We start from the raw sequence: 20,215 nt of genomic DNA, 5'->3' as shown, positions 1-20,215 counted from the left end.
TTTAGAATCAGATACCTAATGTTTGATATGTAGTCAGCTTAGACCAGAGGTGGCCAAACTTACTGACCTTCTGAGCTGCATACGACAATCTTCAGAAGTTCAAAAGCCAGGGCGTGCCAGGCAGAGCAGGGCTTCAGCCCTGCGGCATGGTGGTGGGGCTAAGGCTTCTGCCTCGTGGGGAGGGAGGGTCTTGGGGCTTCAGCCCAGTCAGGAGTGGGGGCTTGGAGCTTCAGCCCTGCTCCTGCTGAAGCCGTGAGCCCCAACAGATGCCTCCCATAGGGTTGAAGTCCCAAGACCTCCCTCTCCGCAGGACAGAAGCCCCTACCCCCATCTCCCCACCCCAGGGCAGAAGCCCCAACCTCCTCCCCCCAGTCTGATAGGCAGAGAATGGGGGACTCCCTCCATGAGCTGCACTTTAAACTGTAAAAAAGCTGCATGTGGCTTGGCCACCCCTAGCTTAGACTACATCTTGTGTCAATATGCACTAGGATCTAGAAAAGCTAATTATGAAGAAGTCAGGGTGACTAATTTGTAACTCGCTAATGGACTCTAACACAAAGTGACTCTGATAGACAAGAAGACCTCATCAAAACCATCAGTGTAAGTTACTGCAAGTTTATTTATTTTTTACAATATGGACAGTGCAGCAGTGTCAGAGCAATTCATTCAAATAGGCTTCAACATTTGTTTTTATCTTGGCTCTTTTAGTGCCTTGGTGACAGCCTTCCAGAAGATGGCTGAGGCTGTCTGAATTGTGAGAGCTCCACATCAAAATCCACAAAGGTATACATATTATACTCATGATGCTGGAGGTTCTTGTAGGTAGAATTATCAAATTCTTCCTGTGCAGATGCAGCAGCTGTTTTGGTCTCTGTGGAACAAAAATAAGACTAGTGAACCTAGTGATGCCAGAACAGAGATAACACTCTTTCTGACTGCATCAGTTCCATACAGTTGGAGACTCTTCATTCATTTAAGAAGAAAAAAACAAAAAAGTCAGCAGCTACAGTGTAAGGCTAAAGTTGCTAAACTTCTGTTTGTATCTTATAAGATACCAAGGAAGCACATCACACGTCTTTAAATGAAAAGATAGAACAACAGATTACTTGAATCAACTAACACAGGATTCCAAATATATGACTCCCTTACAGTGGAAAACATTAGCAACAGTACTTTTATTTCAACACACAAACAATTTACTATTGATGGAAATGAGTCTGTCTCTCTTGAATGCTGCCTAGTATATACTTAATGTCACTTAGCTTTACAGGTTCTCCCCACAGCCAGAACATTAGGTGACACTCTTAGCAAGCCAAGAGATGCAAAAGAGCATTAATTACACATTTATATCTATCATGTCAGACCACAAAATAAGGACATTAAAACAAATTAAGCTGATGATCTTTTCTAATAAAAAACTTAGTTACAAAAAGGATTTCCACAAATTATTTCAACTGTGGCTGTATCAGAAAATATATCAAGGACTTTATATTTCAATCCTCCTACCCCCGCATTATGAAATTCCTTGTATACTCTTTATTCTTTTCAAAACCTCACACTGGCTTTCTTTTCTAAAGAGATAATTCTGAATGAATAATAAAAAGCTTAAATTTCTGATATCACATATACTAAAGCTGATATTAATTTATGTACTTTAGAAAAATTACACTAGTTTAAATAAGATCTTTTATAACAACATTACTGTTCAATTCACTTTACCACACAGGGAAATTGTGAGAAATTTTTTTCCAGAGCAAGAAGAAAAGCAAAACAGTATTTCCTATGCTAGCCTGTACTTTTATATAAAAAGGGTTGACAGTCAGAAAGAAAGTTAAGTGCGAGCTAGCAATAAAAGTTTGTGCCACTTGTATGCAGTGGTTTGCATTTGTTTATTTTATATAAAAAACGTTACCTTCTACAGTTATTTGTTTTTTTGGTAATGGGAGAGTCTCCCAGAAAAATAAACAAGCAAGAAATAGAACATTGTGTTTTCTCCTTAATCCTTCTATATTGGTGCAGTGATACCATATGTTTCAACACATGTATCTGTTGCATTTTATAACTGAGACTCTTGCAAGTGTAACATACAACAGAAACCACTACATACATATTTGAACCAGGTGTTGCAATCTTAGCTGGAAAGAGCCCAAAGAATAAGCAAGCTTAGGAAATAGTACAGTCAACCTGCAAGACAGGGTCCTTCTAAGTCAAGAGACAGATGCTCAGGAAAGAACAATCTCATTTTTTCCTGCCCACGATGTACTGCACTTGGTTCCTCAAAAGAAGACTTTATTCCTGAGTTCTTCCCCCATACTTCAATCTTCATATGCACTCTCTCTCAAGCAGAATGAGCTTTTCACATGATGTTCTTGTTAAGAGAGTCGGAGGTACACTTCTGAGTTACTTAGCTGGTAATTTTACTTATCAACAGCTAATGGCACATTTGTTTTGATGGATGTTTAGCATTCCTATTCCACTTTGTGGGATGAAGCAGATTTAAAGTACAGATTTCTAAGTAGGAAAAATGTACAATATGTCTTGCAAGTTGGTCTGGCTGCTGTGTTTGCAGATAAATGAAAGAATATAGAAACAGGAAGGAAATGTAGGTTACACAAAATCTGTGACCAGTGCTGTTAACTATTGCTCTTCTGTTTATAAAAAAGACCAGCAAAAGACCAGCAACAATTTAAAAATTGTTAAATGAAAACCAGATTTTGCTCAGTTACACCTATTTAAACCAGAAGTAGCTCCTCCATTTACTTTAATGAAGTTACTCTAGATTTACTCTAATGAGTGAAAGCAGAACCCAGGCCACTGTTTAAAATATGAACTAGTTAAGAAAATGGTGCATACTTCACTTTGATGCAGCAGTGCATTTTAGAATAAAGCCTTTCTCCAACTCACCAGAGGTTAACTAGACCCATTCCTTTAATTTTCTAGTAACTTTCTAGGTTTTAACTACTGAAGGGAGTACTGAAGCTACAGGGCTTGGCTCGTTAAAGATAGTATTGTGGGGAAAGAGGAGAAGCATCAAATATAGACAACCGTAGGGAATGGTGTTTTAGAGCTTTCATAAGCGCCTTCCATTGGCTGTGAAGGAGAGCAAAAAGTTGGCAAGGTTAATCATAACAGTGACTATATTTTAAAAATATTGAGGAAATATCCTTGGATTCTAACTCTGAAGGTAGATCAAATTAGTGGTTGACTTTTTCTTTAAATAAAACCTGCACCCCTTTTGCCCAGCACTGTCTCTTGAAAATTGACATGCAAAAAGCATTACTTGTCATCTAAGCCTCTTGCAAATAATTCTGATCTTGCAAATAGGCCTTATTTGTGCTTTCATCCTTGCAAGTAGGCAGGTTCTTTAAATTAAGTGTGCTAGCAAAATGGTAGCCAGATTTTTGAACGTCAAAAACAGGACACCTAGCATTCTGATGGGCTGGAGGAGGAGAAGGATGCACCACAGAAGGTGTTGAACAAGTTGGGATGGAGAAATTTTTCCTTTTATTGGACAATGGGGAATACAGGAAGTATCTGGCAATGGGGCTGAGGGTGTGGGATTCATGCAACTTATGGGTGGGAAACTGAATTGTTTAAGAAGACCAGTTATAACCAAGAAGGTTAGGCAAGATACAGATATATGGCTGGGAGATGATTTGGGGAAGGCATGATGTGTGTTAGAGAAAGACATCAGTGCCCCTTTCTCCCCAGGCTATCTTATTGATTTCGTTGGGTCCTTTGCTGGCCTGACATATTACTCGCCTTACAAGTCCGCCTGTCTCACAGCTAACTCCTGCTCCTGTGATCTTCCTATGCTACCCAAATCTGTTGCAATCTGTGGTATGGCAAAACTGGGGGAGACAGTGGCAGCATTTGAACAAATGGGATGGTGGCACATTCAGCTCAGCAGAAAGGCAGCTACTGGGTTTGTATACGGAAGTTAGACAGGAAGAAAAGGGGGAGAATCCAGAGGTTGGGCACAGGTCGCTAGCTGTCTTCAATGTGGTTCTACTGAAAGTGCAACAAAATCCTGATTTTATGACAACAGACTATGACTAGAACAGTCCCTCGAAACTGGAACAAGCTCGGTTACCTTATCTGTTAACAAGTATAATGTTGATTTAAGAAAAAATAAGTACAATGAAATAAAAAAATGTTTCCTTCCACCATCATAACAAGAAGCTGCATATTAAAAAGAAGAGAGAAAGTTTTTCAACATAAGTACACATGATAGCAATAATTTATCACCAAGGTGTGACTATTTCCTCCACAATGTGCTATATCAGCTAGCTTTATAACAGAATATGGAGAATCCAGATCAAAGAGTTGCTACTGTAGATATAATTAAAAATGTTATTTCAAGCCCCAGCCCCAGAAGAGCCAATATAGTTCAAACAATTTAAAGCTGTACCCTGTATAGTGCCTTGCTCTTCAGTCTGAGCTCCAGCTTCTTGAATGATCTCCTCCTCTGTTGTAGTGTTTATCATGAAGGGTGCCTCCTTCAAAAACTCCTCTTGTAGTTTAGGAGAAGCTTTTTCTTTTGTCTCAGTCTCCTGTACCTCCCTTGTCTTGGTTTCTTCCCATCTCAATAAAGTCAGCTTTTGTTCCACTTCTTGCTGAGGCCCTGGCGGAACCTTTAGCTGTGCTGCTGCTGGTGGGGCTCCAATGGGAGGCTCCGCCAAGTGCCTAGATTCCTTAAGTCTGATAGCTGTTGGCTTTTGGCTGTCTTTAGCCTGTGTTTTTGAGATTGACTTCTGCAAATCTGTCCCTTCTGGGCTTTGTTTCACGGAAGGTTCTCTTGTTTGTGACTTTAATATTTTACTCTTGGCTGTTGCTGTTTTACCAGATTCCATCTGCTTGATGTGAGGCACCTCAATTTCCGGTCTGGGCTTCTTCTTAGGTATATATTCTCGGTCTCCTTTCTGGGAGGAGCGCTCTTCTGCCAATGTCATTACCTTCACTGTTCTGTTCTCAAAAAAGAAGGGATCTCGTCTTGGAAACTCTACTCTGGTTTTAGTGGAAACTCCTGAGGCGCTATCTTCTTCATCAGAATCAGAGCTAGAATCTGATTCAGAGCTGGATGAAGACTCTTCCTCAGCCAACTTCTTGCTCAAGCCTCCTCTTGTTGTGATAGAAGCCTTTCCCTCAAGTGAGGAAAGTGTTACTTTCTCTGGAAATGCTACCAAAGTTTTTCTTGACAAGAATTTCCTCACCTCTTCATCCGTTAGCTTTAAAGCTTCATCAGTGCTAGTACTAGTTATGGTCTTGGTCTCACCTTTATTTGCAGATGGTGGGTGAGAACTAGGAAACAACTTTTTAGGGAATTCAACTGTTGTTTTGGTGGCCAGCAGTTTGGTGCTCTCCTGAGGTGCCACCACATCTAGGAAATGGCATAAAGAGGATTATTATCATTTCTGACACTCCTGTTAATTTGGAGATCCTAAACATCCAACGTTAAGTTTCTGAACTGCTCTGATATAAAAATCAAATTTGAAAGTGTTATTTCATTAATTGCACAATCCTGGAACAGACAGCTACATTTTCTATATTGTGCATAAATCTGAAGTGGTAAAAATAAGAACTCTACTTAGCATCAGACATTCTTTACTGCTAGAACTGGAACTCTCATGAGATCTGGCTTTTGTTCCTTGCTGTGTCTGAATTCTTGTGAGAGCTCTGCAATGTCACTTTCTTTCTCTGTGCCTCAGTTCCCCATCAGTAAAGAGGGGACAAAAATATCTTCCTATTTTACAAGGGTGTTAGAAGAAATTCATTACCACATGTGAGATACTCAGATACTACAGTGATAAATATTATATATAAACCTAAGAACAAGACAACAAAGAACAATAATTACTGAGTGATCAATTTGATAACCATCACAACAGAATAGCTATCTTCATAAGCAACAGAGGGATAACTCATGAATGTTGCTTAGATGGCTACATGTCTCTCCCTTGTTCAAGACCTCATATAAAGTATAAAGTAACTGGTTATAAAAATGTCCCCATAATTTACCTGCTGAATTGTTACATAAAATCACAAAATGCTGCCCCTTCCTCTTCTTGAGCTTTTCCACTTACTATTTTGCCTTCCTGCCTTCTTCCTCTCTGTCTGTTTCTCTGTGCTGGGATTTCTCCACATGGACATTTCAGTGGATTTCCTGATCCTGTCATCAGCTCTCTGATTATTCCATATTGGGGACAGTAGCAAGCTAAGAGAAATTGCCAGCCCGCCACTCTTTCTCTGAGTAGAGGTGGGTACCGCCACTAAATTTTACTGTCCAGATTGGGGATGCTGGAAAGAAAGCAGTAACTTCTAAACTCTTACCCACCCATGGGCCTTAGGTACTGAAGGCAGATTGTGTGGCCTGCTGGAGGAGTGGGAAACCAGTGACAGAGACTAGTCTTGTGAGGACAGGGAGAGCTTCAGGAAAAGCTGGCAGCTGCCATGCAGCACTACTAAACTGTCCCACTATTCCCACAAATAGCTGTATGATTCCCACTTTGGTGTGTAGTTTAGTGTGGCTCTGCCACATAACTTGGAAGTCCATGCTGCGTATCTTGGATCTAACGTACCACATAGGTCACAGGGTATTGATTATTTCTACACATACTTTTTCCACCAGTTTTACAGTTATGGAGATTAATTGGGATGTATGAGAAATAAGCGATTCCGAGTACAGTTAAGCCTTCAGCAACATGCAAGTTAAGACATCAGTAAAGTCACAGATGCATGGAATTAAAAACATTTCATGAAGAGAAATATGGTAATTTTATTTATATTTCAAATACAGTAGTTTAAGGTAAATACTGTTTTATTATATAGATATTATTTACTTAAAAATAATTTCAGAGACACAAAATGTATGTAAGGCACAGCAAAATCAAATACTGGGTCATCAACCCAGACACCATGGTCTACAGTCATTGTCACCGATATCTGAGAAATTTTATTCAAATATAAAAAGATCTTGTACTAAATACACAGGAAGTGGCAAGGTAAACACAAGAGTCTGGGTGGGGGGGAAGTATCAACAGAGCAAAAGCTGGAGCTGTGTTCATGCTGGGAAGTCTTTAGAAACTGAACAAAAGAAGGCAGCAGCAATACTGAAATGGAGCATTAATACTGGGCATCATTAAAGACTGGAAAAAAATAATATGATTTAAAATACAGTGAAGAGTGAAATATTATATTTGTCAGCATACATCATTAACCATGCGATCAAATTATTAATGGTATAGAAGTTTAGTTAGGCACTGAGCAGAAGAGCATTTTCACAAAGTCAGTGGCTATATTATCAAGCTTTTTGACTAGCAATATTAAGATGCTTCAAGCTTTGTACCACAGGATGCACTCAACTAATATTGAACTGAACTGGCTCTGTTGGAACCAATAACATGTCCCTGTCAGTGGCTGGCATGGACATATTATCTTCATGAGTGACTTAGAAGATAAAGATAACAGTGGTATCATTAGCAGAGGCTCTAAATGATAGAAAACAGCAGCCAGTAGGACTAGTAGAACCAGTTTAAAATGTGTTCATTGTCAGAAAAGTAGAATATGGAAATGTCATTTTTGTTCCCTTTCAGTGATTTCCCAACAAATGTGTTCATTTTATCAAGACGAAGATTTTCACAACCTCCTCAAGCTGGGATCTGAAAAATCAGGCTATGTTTCCATGTATTTTTATTACCAATAAAATACACTGGATGGAATAATCATGTACTCAAAGGAAGATGTCCTAATTGGTCTTTTTCTACACTATCCAGAGACTTACAAGAGTTAGAGATTCCTGAAATTGATGCTATGATACTACAGTGATGACAACCCTAAAAGTACCATATATAATTATTGTTTTATGTATATTTTTACCAAAACTATGCTTCAAAACAAAGATCCTATAAAAACAGTAACTGGCAGCAGCTATTGATTTAAAATATTTTAAGTTTTCACTTCTCTGAGCATTATCAATGATGACTGGAAGGCAGCAAAGGCCCTCAGGTAGGATATCCAAGCTTTTATTTCCCAAGCTTTTTCAGAGATCAAAGTTAGGGATTGGGAGAGTTTGTTTTGGAGAAATCTTTTCAAGCAGGTTCTTTTTAATCTGTCTTTGACATGTTTGATTATTAAGTTATTTAAATTTTGCATATGCCTAGAAAATAACTTAGAGATGCAATGTACAAGTATGAACAAATAAAAATAGGGTTCTAACTATGTGTTATTTTCTAACAAGATATGCTCAGTCCTAGCCTCCTAAAAAATACTGAAAAATGGAAAGTTTGGGTCTGAAATACATGTGCATGTATAAAGCTTAAATTACAAGCAACCAACATGATTGTTATGGATCAGATACTACCATTTTCCACTTCTTCATAAAATCCCATTCAGTATTTTCATAAAATAATGCTAACCTGAGATTGAGGGCATTTAAGCAACTGTTTTCATTTTTTATGATAACATTAAAAATACAGGTCATTGGCCCCAGCTCTCTGAAGGGATCCACAAGCACATGCTCTTGAAGTCCATGGGACTATGCTCAGGAATAAAAGTCCACAATTCTGAATTATTTTTGTAGTATTAGGGCCTTGCTCTTTAGTCTGGTCAATTTCTATTTAGAAACATGTAGCTGAAATTGTTGCTCAACTTTTACTCACTTTAAGTGATAAAAAAGTGACAGGATCTAGATATTACAGCATTTTATAAAGTCTATCTCTGGGTGGATAAGAATCGGTTGATTTTAAAAAATCCATTTTTAAAATTTAAATTAAATACAGGTTTATTTAAAAAAAATCTATTTAAAATTAAATTTGGAATTGTGACCACCTATATTAAAATCTAAACGTTCTAGAATCTATAAAATCATTTAAATAATATTAAGCAGTGCATTTGCTGCCAAGTTTTAAAGAAAGTCAAATCCCTGAATTCGTGGAAGTTACTGGCTAAGCAATTGGAATGAGAGTCTGAAGTGCTGAAGCTGCTTTTGACAGCAGTGGCCTCTTCTCCAAGTGCAGAGAGAACTCTTTATTTCAGTTTATTCAACGAGTTCAGTTCAATGGTTAGTTCATTCAAAGTTAAGAAACCAATTTCTGTACTCAGTAGAACAGGAAGGGTTGTTTTCCTCTTCCAACCCTAAAACAAGAGGTGAGGGGATGAGAGCTACTAGTTCTAAAATCTTGAAGGACTGGTAACCTAGAAACAATCAGTTGAATACACTAACTACAGATAATGCTTCCTTTGTTTAATAAGGCAGTTAGTTTTATATGCAAAACATGTTTTGATAAATATTTTTTCTTGCATCTCTAGCACATAAAAAGGTAGTTTTATTTAACTAATAATAACTATTTAAAAAGGTCTGTGCATTTAATTGAATTTTAATTTCCATCCAGATAAAGCCTGATACAAATCGCAAATGAAAAATTAATCATAATCTAAGAAGAAATGCATCATTAAACTTTTTCTAACGAAAGGTAAAAGATTAATAATCCAAATAAATATAAATTAAGCTACATAATCGATTAAATAAACATGTATAGAAATAGTGTATCCTCCTGGTTTGCAAAAAGCACTAAATTTAGTGTAATGGCCATATTTAAATGCAAATTAACATGTTTTAATAGTTAACAACCAATGAGAATCACTTTCTTTAGGAAAATAACTAAAGAAGTATAAATGCAAAACAAGATTAAAATCCAAGATTTAAATTAAGGTTTTCTGGTCACGGATTTGAATCATGATTAAAGTCCATGATTTAAAAATCAATCTATCCTGTTCTCTCCTTTTGAAATTTACATCCAGATTCTGACTTAGGTCACAGGCAGAGATGAGCCGAATACCCCTGAGCTTTTTGAGTGTTTCGAAGTTCCAACCCAGATCTGGGGGGGGAGGGATAGCTCAGTGGTTTGAGCGTTGGCCTGCTAAACCCAGGGTTGTGAGCTCAATCCTTGAGGGGGCCACTTAGGGATCTGGGGCAAAATCAGTACTTGGTCCTGCTAGTGAAGGCAGGGGGCTGGACACGATGACCTTTCAAGGTCCCTTCCAGTTCTAGGAGATGGGATATCTCCATTTAGTTTGCAAGCTCCTCAGGGGAAGGACTGCTTTTTGTTCCATATTTGTACAGCATCCAGCACAATGGGCCCTGATCCATAACTGGGGTCCCTAGGTGCTAGTGCAATACCAACATTATCTTGCAAATAGTACCTTTCTTTATAATGGGCTACACTCCAACCCACCAGAGGCCAATGTCCCAGGCTCTGAGGGGAATGTTTGAAGTCCAGATCCAAGTTTTACAGTTTATATCCATCTCTAGTTACAGGTGAAAAGTGAATTTTGGAGACTCATTGCAGTCACTTTTTGTTCACATGCCAAAGCCACTTCATACTGGGATCCTAGCAATCTGCTAAACTGAGGCCAAAAAATCCAATAGCTTAGCTGTTGCAGGTAAGATCTGAGGTGTATTGGCTGCACTGGGGTGGGCAGGAAAGAAATGTTTGGCTTACAACAGTGGTTCTTAACCAGGGGGGCCACGAGCAGGATTCAGAGGGGCCGCCAAACAGGACCAGCGTTAGACTCGCTGGGGCCCAAAGCAGAAAGCTAAAGCCCCACAGCATGGAGCTGAAGCCCGGAGCCCTGCCACCTGGGGCTGAAGCAGAAGCCTTAGAAACTTAGTTTCATGGTACCCCTGTGGTTTGGGGCCCCGGGCAACTGTCCTGCTTGCTATCCCTTAATGCCAGCCCTGCTGTTTATATGCAGAAAACCAGATGTTGTGAAACAGGTGGGCCATGGAATTTTTATAACATGTCAGGGGGGGCCTCGGAAAGAAAAAGGGTGAAAACCCCTGGCTTACAATACATAGGTCTACATTTTGCCTGATACAAACCAGTTGCTACTAGTCCTTTGCTAACATGGGCGTGTGGCAAAGCCCATCTGTTTGATAAGCACTAGTGCAGGTGGAGGCAGTTGAGGGTGGAATTTCCATGTGGTGAGGGGTTTAAGTTTTATTCGTTTGCTGATTGACAATAAGATGAAGTGTGGTGAGAAGCTGTTGTTTAATGGACAGTCTGTTTCATATGGTCCTATGTTTTTTTTTTTTTTAAATTACTTCTGGGTTCATTCTGTGCCAAAAAATTAAAAATTCGGTGCACAATATTTTAAAATTCTGCAAATTTTGTCAAAATAACACTACATAATCGCACCAGTTTCAATTATTTTGGTAATTTATTTCAAATACCTGTCCGCAAGTATGTCTGTAACAATACAGACATACACAAAAATTCCCCCAGGAGTAGAGAGTTAAAGAAACCCCTATGACAACCCAGTTCCTGTTTTTCTGCCCTCTTCCCTGCCCCTACAAGCCTAGCCAGGGGGCCAGACACCCACAACCCCTTCCTCCCCAAGCCCAGTCACGGGGCCCTGCCAGCCAATACACTCGAACCACCTCCCGCAGAGAGCCCAGCCATGAGGCCCCCCAGCTCAGACACCTGCACCCACTCCCCCCAGAGCCCAGCTCAGACACCCCTGCCCCCAGAGACAGCGAAAGCCTGATGCTCGGTCCCAGGCTTGCACAGAGTTTCCTCTGCGCCACTCTCTTCTTCCCTCAGGGCATGTTGGGAACTGCAGCTGCCAGGAACCCTCTAGCTCCCTCTCCCTCCCGCCAGCAATGTCTTCTATGTGCAGGCTGGGTTCTGCTGGGTCCAGTGGTCCCTAGTGGCGGCTAGCAGAAATGCAGCCTATTTCTGTGGGGAAAAGGAAATTCTGTGCGTACGTTAATTTCTGCAAAATTCTGCATTGCACAGTGGTGCAAAATTCCCCCAGGAGTATTAAATGTATGTCACAGATGTCCAGAGTGTGGGAGTCCTTTGATATGGATTATGTTTAAGATGAAAATCAAAATCGATAAAATTGCCCCTCCCCTTAAGATGTATAAATAGTTACATGACGTAGAAGAACAAATCAAAATTTGTAATCTGGACATTCTACAGACTAAAAAAAACATTCAAATTGCTTCTTGTTAAATACCAAATGAAAAATGAAGTTTCTATTAGCTGTGCACCTATTTTAATGTGCTCATATACATGACAAATGTACACAACCATCAATTTAAGAAAAATAAATATCTTACTCTTTTCTTGCCCTTTTTTAGAGCCCTCTGATTTGGTGCAGAGAGAAACAGATGGAGAGAGGCTTCGGAGACCCCATGCTTCTAGCTGTAGAGTCTGCAAATTAAAATCAAACAAATCTCTTATTTTTTTTAATTAGATAAAACTTTGATTTTTCATCTGCAGTGTTCTTCTGATTTACTGTTAACTACTGTTTTGCGTAAGATGCAAAGAGGGATGACTGACGTGAATTCCCTGGATGCAGTACACAGGTGATGGTGGAATGGTTATCTCATTGGGATTCCTCTCACAGATTTGCTTTCTGTGAAACAGCAGAGACTATAATCAGAAATTCTTGTTTCTAAATTATACAGATAAAATACTGATGCTATTGTGTATACCACTTATACCAAGGAATAATACAGTTAAACTAAGCAAATATTTTAAAGTATGGAAGGAAACAGGTAAAGCTAGATAGTTAAACACACTCAGCTCATAGAATCTCTTAGGCCTAGTCTTCACTTACCGGCTGGTCCGGAGGCACGCCATCGATGTTCTGGGATCGATTTATCGCGTCTGGTTAAGACGCGATAAATCGATCCCGGATCGATCCCGGAAGTGCTCACAATCGGCGCCGGTACTCCAGCTCGCCGAGAGGAGTACGCGGCGTCGACGGGGGGAGACTTCCGGCCTCGTCTGGACCGCGGTAAGTCCGGAGTAAGGTACTTCGAATTCAGCTACGTTATTAACGTAGCTGAATTTGCGTACCTTAGTCCGAAGTCCGGACTAAGTGTGGACCAGCCCTTACAGTATGATTTTATAGACCAGAAATCCTCATGACGCCCACTCACCCTACATTATATTAAATACAAAAATGTTAAAAGAACATTAGTTAGGTTGCAAAGCGAAGCACTCATACTTTGGGAACTGCTAGAAATACCGTTATCTGTCCTCCTTGCACATCCAAGCTGTGCACTGAAGAGGAGCGAACATGTAACTGCAAGATCCTAATGCACATGCACAAGGAAGCCAAGTCAAGGTTGCATGAACAACCATCAATCTGTATGCAGTGTTGTTGAAGCAGTGTCGGTTTTTTAGAGAGACAAGGTAGGTGAGGTAATATCTTTTATTGGTCCAACTTCTGTTGGTGAGAGAGATATGCTTTCAAGCTATACAGAGCTCTTCTTCACAGAAGCACTGCTGCATCCAGGTCATGGTTTGGATGGAGCCCAGTCTGGCTCTCTTTTTCCCACCTGGGAGGTGGAAGGGCTACTACAATAAAGGTGCCCCTAGGAGGGTATGTGGCATGAGACACTGGAACCACAAGCTGGGTCTGGAGAGAAGTTATGGAGGGAATCCAGCTCCAGTCTCTCTCCACTGCCCTGGCTACTCTCATAACAGCTGCTCTGGCAGCAGAGTATCTGCTGCTTGTTCAGAACTCAGGCCAGGTTCTTTGTAATGGTCACGGTTTCTGGTAAGCTGCAAAAAGGATCCATTACATTCTCTATAATGGAAAGCATTAGGCAACCTAGGGTGACCAGACGTCCAAATAAAATCGGGACCATCTCGATATTCAGTTGTTTGTCCCGCATCCCGACGGATGTATTCTGGCTCGGGGCTTTTTTTTTTTTTAATTGCGCTTCGGTGGCGCTCCGGACCTGCCCCCCCTGATATTTTGTTTATGTAATCTGCTCACCCTAAGGCAACCTAAATATAGGGGTTTCTACCAGTTCTCCCTTATGCAGTTCCAGTGCAGGCTACAAACTCTATTAAGTCACGACTCTCCTGCTTCATATGGTCTGGAGTCCCCTTCAGTGCCCTCAACATTATTAGCCTGATATACCAAAATTATGCTTTTTACTCTCTCGTATATAGGCCAGACAACATTCCTCCATCACAACCACATTTCATTGTTAGTCTCAATACACATTCCAGAAACACCTTATGGAATATTAGATGGAATTTGAGGGGGGTGGGAAGATTGGAGGGGCAAAAAAATCCAATCTAATTTATCCATGCGTCTTATATGGATTAGAAATTCCATTACACCTTCCCCATTTTGAATTGGAGACCAACACCTACCACTCATATACAGACCACATATCTACCTACATCCAATCAATTCTACACAAACACCCCAACCCGACTACTACAGCCAGAATAGAAGAGTGTTTCCAATGTGTCTATAAAATGTACCACATTTTCATTTGCAGACAACTATTGCAAAAATTTCTCAAAAGTTGTGGTTATGAAATACGTATATCGAAGCTGGAATCAGGCAGTTAGGACTGTTCTGAGCCAGGACAATGTGATTTTACACATGCATCTGTAAGATTCTATGAACTGTGAATGCATTTAAGTATTTATTTACCTACCCTTCACTATTTATTTCCTTGCTTTTAAAATGTTTAGGAATTTTAGGAGGGCTGGGGGGAGAGAGGGGGGAAAGACTAAAAATTTAAAAAACCTATTAGTGTTCCGTAACTTACACAGTAGCAAATTTCATGTTCATTTAAAAGAAAACAGCTATGGAGCACTTACAAGTTTAAAAATTGCACATGTTCATGGCTTCCCATAGCTCACTCTGCAAATTTTAAACCGTACTGTAAAACCAGGTCAGGGGACAACTATTTTGTTACCAGAGCCTCTGACTCAGTTATTTATGTAGCACAGAAAGGGCCAAAATGCTCTTCCAAAACTAACATTATTGGCATTATCCAAATTTTGAGTTCAAAGAAAATACCTTTGAGTTTTACTCCTTTTCTGTTCAAGAAGAAATTTCACAAAACACAACCTTTTGCACTTACACTTCTGGAGAGCATCTATATTAGAAAAAAATAATAGTACCCGTACTGCAGCAGCCAGCCAATAACAATGCTTAGACCCAAATTTCATGATACAATTATAAAAATTCCCCTCGAGGCCAAAGCTGAAGCTGTTTCACGCAGCCGCTGTAATACAGGTACTCATTTTTTTCTAGTTTAGACAAAACTGAACCATCTCTGCTGGAAAGGTTTCAAGGGCTTCCCCCCCCCTGCAACCAATTAACCATTTTCCCAGAAGGGTCAAGGTAATGCTGCCCAGTATACATTCAAGAATTATAGTCTTATTCTGTAGAGCAATTATTTGTTGTTTACACTGTTTCCTTCCAGAATGACATTTTTGGCCGTATTGGATCATGTTTTACATTCTGCCATACTGTGTCCTGGTTTATATTATGTTGCACTAAAAGGAAAAACACAGAAAAAGCAAACAGCAAGTAAAGTTCAAATATTTGTTGACATTGTGGGTTACACTCTTAAAGTATGCAGTAGTGAACAATCCTGTTTTGGTAGAAAAAGATACATAGGTTTGGCAGAAATCAATTTAAAAAACAGTAATTTTGGCAGATAATAGTAATGTTTATTTAAAACATTTTTATCTATTTAAATTTTCACAATAGTGAGAAATTCTGAGGGATGTCGGACAATAATTATTTAATGACAGTAAATGTTGAGATTCAAAAAGTTAAAGCATTATAACTGTTAAAACACGAATTGTCAACAACACACATCAATATACACAAAGTATATCCTTAAATCTAACTAATAAATTCTTACTTTAATAAATAATTTCTGTACATTTCTATTATCATCAATAGAAATATTTTTGTCAGTGTGTGTGTGTATACTGAAATTGACATTTACTGATAAAAGTCTAATCCTTCCAAGCCTAAAGATACACAGGTTTCAGAGTAGCAGCCATGTTAGTCTGTATCCGCAAAAAGAACAGGAGTACTTGTGGCACCTTAGAGACTAACAAATTTATTAAAGCATAAGCTTTCATGGACTACAGCCCACTTCTTCCGAAGAAGTGGGCTGTAGTCCACGAAAGCTTATGCTCTAATAAACTTGTTAGTCTCTAAGGTGCCACAAGTACTCCTGTTCTTTTTGAAGATACACAGTACTTTTTTGTATCTTTTTTGCCAACTCTGTGGGCTTGTCTACATTACCCGCTGAATTGACGGGCAGCGATCGATCCAGCGGGGGTCGATTTATCACGTCTAGATGCGATAAATCAACTGCCGAGCGCTCTCCCGTTGACTCTGGTACTCCAGCAGGGCGAGAGATGCAGGCAGAGTCGACAGGAGAACGTCAGCCGTCGACTTACCGCTGTGAAGACACCGCGGTAAGTAGATCTAAGTATGTTGACTTCAGCTACGTTATTTATGTAGCTGAAGTTGTGCAATTTAGATCGATCCCCCCCGCAGTGTAGACCAGGTCCATCTCTGAGGCACATGGAACAGAATTTGAGATCTGGTCATGGATTATCTACCTATGTATCTAGCCCAGTGTCAGACAGTAGCCACTACCTGTTAAAGAAAGGCAAAAATCAATGTAAACACACACAGTCAAATATAAAATGAGGTACAATATGTGTGTGTAGGATTTTCTTGCTGATGCCAATTTTAGTCAGTTTACTTTTTGAAGCATGAGTTTTGTTTTCATCTCGAGCTGTTTCTTGCATTATTGTGTAGAAACATTTAAGACTCGTTGCAGAGAAGCCCTTGCATATTAGAGCTTATAACTAGGATTGGCAGAATTCTATTTTTTTAATATAATTTTAACAGATAATATTGATGTTTATTTTTAAGCATTTTTTATTTGTATTAATTTTTATATTAATTGATTTAAATTTTCACAGTTGCAGGAAACTGGGGTGGAGTCAAACAATAATTATTTAATAACAGTAGATATTGAGCTTAAAAATTTAAAGTTTTATAAAAATTAAAACACAAATTGTCAACATCATGTCAAGAACTATAATTGATCTTAGCCAAAAAAAGCTGAGAAGCGGTATCTTTAAAACATCCTTTAAAAATCCTACTTTCCCTATCTATAAATTTTGATTATTATCGATGGAATATTTTTCATCAGTTTGTGTATGGACAGTGATATTGACATTTATTGGTAAAAATCTAATCCTTCCAAGTCTGCTTATAGCCATGTTTGAAACAATTTTCAAGCACCATTCTAACAGATTGCATCAAACGAAGCCCAGTCTGCCTGAGCCTCGTCTTCACGAGGAAGGCTAATAAGTATTAGACTGGGGCGGGCAAACTTTTTGGCCTGAGGGCCACATCGGGTTTCCGAAATTGTATGGAGGACCAGTTAGGGGAGGTTGTCTCCCCCCAAACAGCCAGGCTTGGCCCGGCCCCCACCCCATATCCGACCTCCCCCTGCTTCTTGCTCCCTGACGCTCCCCCCCACCCCCCAGGACTCCTGCCCCATCCAACCCCGGCCTGTTCCTTGACAGCCCGCCCCCCCCCGCCCCGGGACCTCTACCCCATCCACCCCCCCATCCCCTGACTGCCTCTGAAACCCCTGCACCTGATTGCCCCCTGCCGCCCCATCCAACCCCCCCTCCTTCCTGACTGCCTCCCCCGGGAACCCTGCCCCCATTCAACCCCCCTGTTCCCCACCCTCTGACCGCCCTGACCCCTGACCACCCCCCAAACTCCCCTACCCTCTATCCAATCACCCCACTCCCTGCCCCCTTACAGCGCTGCCTGGAGCACCAGTGGCTGGCGGAGCTATAGCCGCGCCTCCCAGAGCACTGGGACAGTGAGCCATGCCGACCGGCTGGAGCCAGCCACGCGACTGCACAGCACAGAACACCGGATCAGGCCACTGCCCGGCAGCTGCGCTTCCCAGCAAGAGCTCACAGCCCTGCTGCCCAGAGCACTGCGCTGGTGTGCAGTGAGCTGAGGCTGTGCGGGAGGGGAAACAGCAGGAGAAGGGCTGGGGTCTAGCCTCCCCAGCCGGGAAATCAAGGACCAGGCAAGAGGGTCCCGCAGGCCGGAAGTGGCCCACGGGCCATAGTTTGCCCACCTCTGTATTAGACACACCTTTCTCCTGTGGTGTGGGCATGACCAGATATGAAGCCTGGGCTCTGGTAGGAGGGACAACAGCAGTCCTGGATATTGAGGCATGCTGCCAGGCAAACAAGCTGGAATGTTTTGAAAATTTGCAGTGACACATTTTCCAGATAGGCCTCCCTCTGCACTGGAGCTTGTCTACAGCAGGGCACTGAGCCACACCACTCTGGCTGGGGCCACAAAGGGCCAGCGCAGCTCCGTGCTGCTAGCCACAGCACTGCTGCATGCAGGCTGGTCTCCATGTAGGGTTGCCAGGTGTCTGGTTTTTGGTGGCTGGGAACCATGGCCAATGGGAGTGGGGGGGGAGGGGAAGGGAAGCACACAGAGCTGCCTGGCCATAGCTCTGCATAGGAGCTAGTGGGGGGACAAGCCACTGCTTCCGGGAGCTGCCTGACGTAAGCGCAGCCCGGAGCCTGCGCCTCAACCCCCTCCCCCAGCCCTGATCCCCCTCCTGGCCTCCAAGCCCCTTGATCCCAGCCCAGAGCACCCTGCTGCACCCCCAACCTCTCATCCCCGCCCCCTCCCCCGTGAAAATGAGCGAGCGAGGGGGGCGGGGAGATGGAGTGGGTGGGGCAGAGTGTTCTGTTTTGTGCTAGTGGAAAGTTGGCCAGCCTGGGCTCCAGAGCAGAGAGGCCTCACTGCCCCACCTGCCCAGCACAAGGGGCAGCAGCCTCAGACTCTGGCTCCTTTCTCCGGGTGAGCAAAAGGCTGAGCCCCGCCCAGGCGCACCCACCCCACGCCCAAAGACGCATGCGCAGCACCTATGGTGCCCCCCCCCATTGTATACAGGCTCCCTCTGGGAAGGGGAAGCATTGACAACATGACGCATGCGCACTAGCCCCACCCCGCCTCTTCTCCCGGCCAGGCAAACTGACCCTGGGGAAGTGGAGTAGCGGCAGAGCCCGGACGCATGCGCAATGGCTACTGTCCTTGCACCCCAACCCAAGGAGTCGGTGGCCCCTTGAGACAGTGCGCGCGAGGGGCGTGGCTGAGTTCTGGCGCATGCGCCCCAGGCAGGAGCCACAGCCCTGGGTTAATTTGAACGAGAAGCGCCGTTAGCGCGAGCCGGCCAAATGGGGACAGGTGCTTGCGCCTTTCCTACCCCCGCCCACGGGAGAGCATCGTCCCCGCCGCTTACCTTGCGCGTCACGGCCCGGCCGCAGCCCAGCAGCGAGGAGGCCGCCATGTCTGTGTCCCCCGAACCGGTCCCCCAGCGCCTCGGGGAAACCCGGCACCAGCAGCAAACGTACCCACCTCTCGGGGGCCTCGTTCTGAGTGTCCCTGCGGCGTGGGCGGGGCCTCGGTGTAGAGACGCCCTCCCCCGGCAGGCAGCGTTCCATCTGCCCCGCCCACCGCCACAGGAGCCCGCCCCTCGTCCCCGCCCGCTGGTGCGGCTGGCAGCATGCGCGTGACAGCCCCACCTAAGTGAGGAGCCCCCACTCCCTGTGAGGGGACCGGCCCCCCTCTCACAGCGGGGGGGAGCTGAAGCACAGAGTGCAAGTCAGGGTGACCTGCCCAAGAGCACGTCCAGCGAAACAGGAGAAGCGCTGGGGTCCTATTGGGTACTGGGAAGTGCATACTCCCTCCAGCCTGGTGGCAGAGGGATAGGAGGACTTATGTCCCTGATACTGCGGTCATGACTTCACATTCCTGTGCTTCAGCCACAGCACAGGACTATCCTGCCCCATGTATAGACTAAGTGCCAGTCCTGAAGCATCCGAAGAACGGGAGAGAAGGTTGGCTATGATCGTTTGTAAAGTCAAAGATTTTCCAACAAGACATTGTTCGCTCTTTTCAGTGTAGTTTTCTAAGGCCTCAATCCTGCAGAACACCAACTACTAAACAGAGGGCTTACTACCTCCAGTATTAAGTGTTGTGCAAGATTAGATCTTAATTTTGCAGGGCACCAGTATATTAGCAAGGAGCATGCCATATAATTAAATTTTTGCTTGGAAATATGAACACAATGCATAACAAAGTCTAAATAGCTTGCAATAACAGGTGAAGGTGCAGTGACATTTTAAAAATACCTTAACTAGTTATAGTGATATTAGAAAAACACTTTTAGACAGAGTGCTAAATGAAATAAGTATTATCAATTATGTTTTAGGACTGTGTGCACAGAATCAACCCCCTGAAGTATCCAGTGTTACTATCTAGAATGATAATTTATAACATTTATAGAACATACACTAGGACT

At 42.4% G+C, this 20,215-nt stretch overlaps 1 protein-coding gene across 1 annotated transcript; it reads right to left on the bottom strand.

Annotated features, from left to right (window-relative positions):
• Positions 1-599: 599 nt before the first annotated feature.
• Positions 600-19,338, bottom strand: NDUFV3 (NADH:ubiquinone oxidoreductase subunit V3). Its single transcript, XM_034753549.1, has 4 exons — positions 19,154-19,338; positions 12,122-12,215; positions 4,412-5,380; positions 600-871 (listed from the first exon to the last, which is right to left on the bottom strand). The coding sequence occupies exons 1-4, from the start codon at positions 19,199-19,201 to the stop codon at positions 705-707; spliced, it is 1,278 nt and encodes a 425-aa protein (XP_034609440.1). The 5' UTR covers positions 19,202-19,338; the 3' UTR covers positions 600-704.
• Positions 19,339-20,215: the final 877 nt, after the last annotated feature.

Source organism: Trachemys scripta, chromosome 1, assembly GCF_013100865.1.
Source record: "Trachemys scripta elegans isolate TJP31775 chromosome 1, CAS_Tse_1.0, whole genome shotgun sequence".
Taxonomy (NCBI): Eukaryota; Metazoa; Chordata; order Testudines; family Emydidae; genus Trachemys; species Trachemys scripta.
This window is presented reverse-complemented; position numbering and strand designations above follow the sequence as displayed.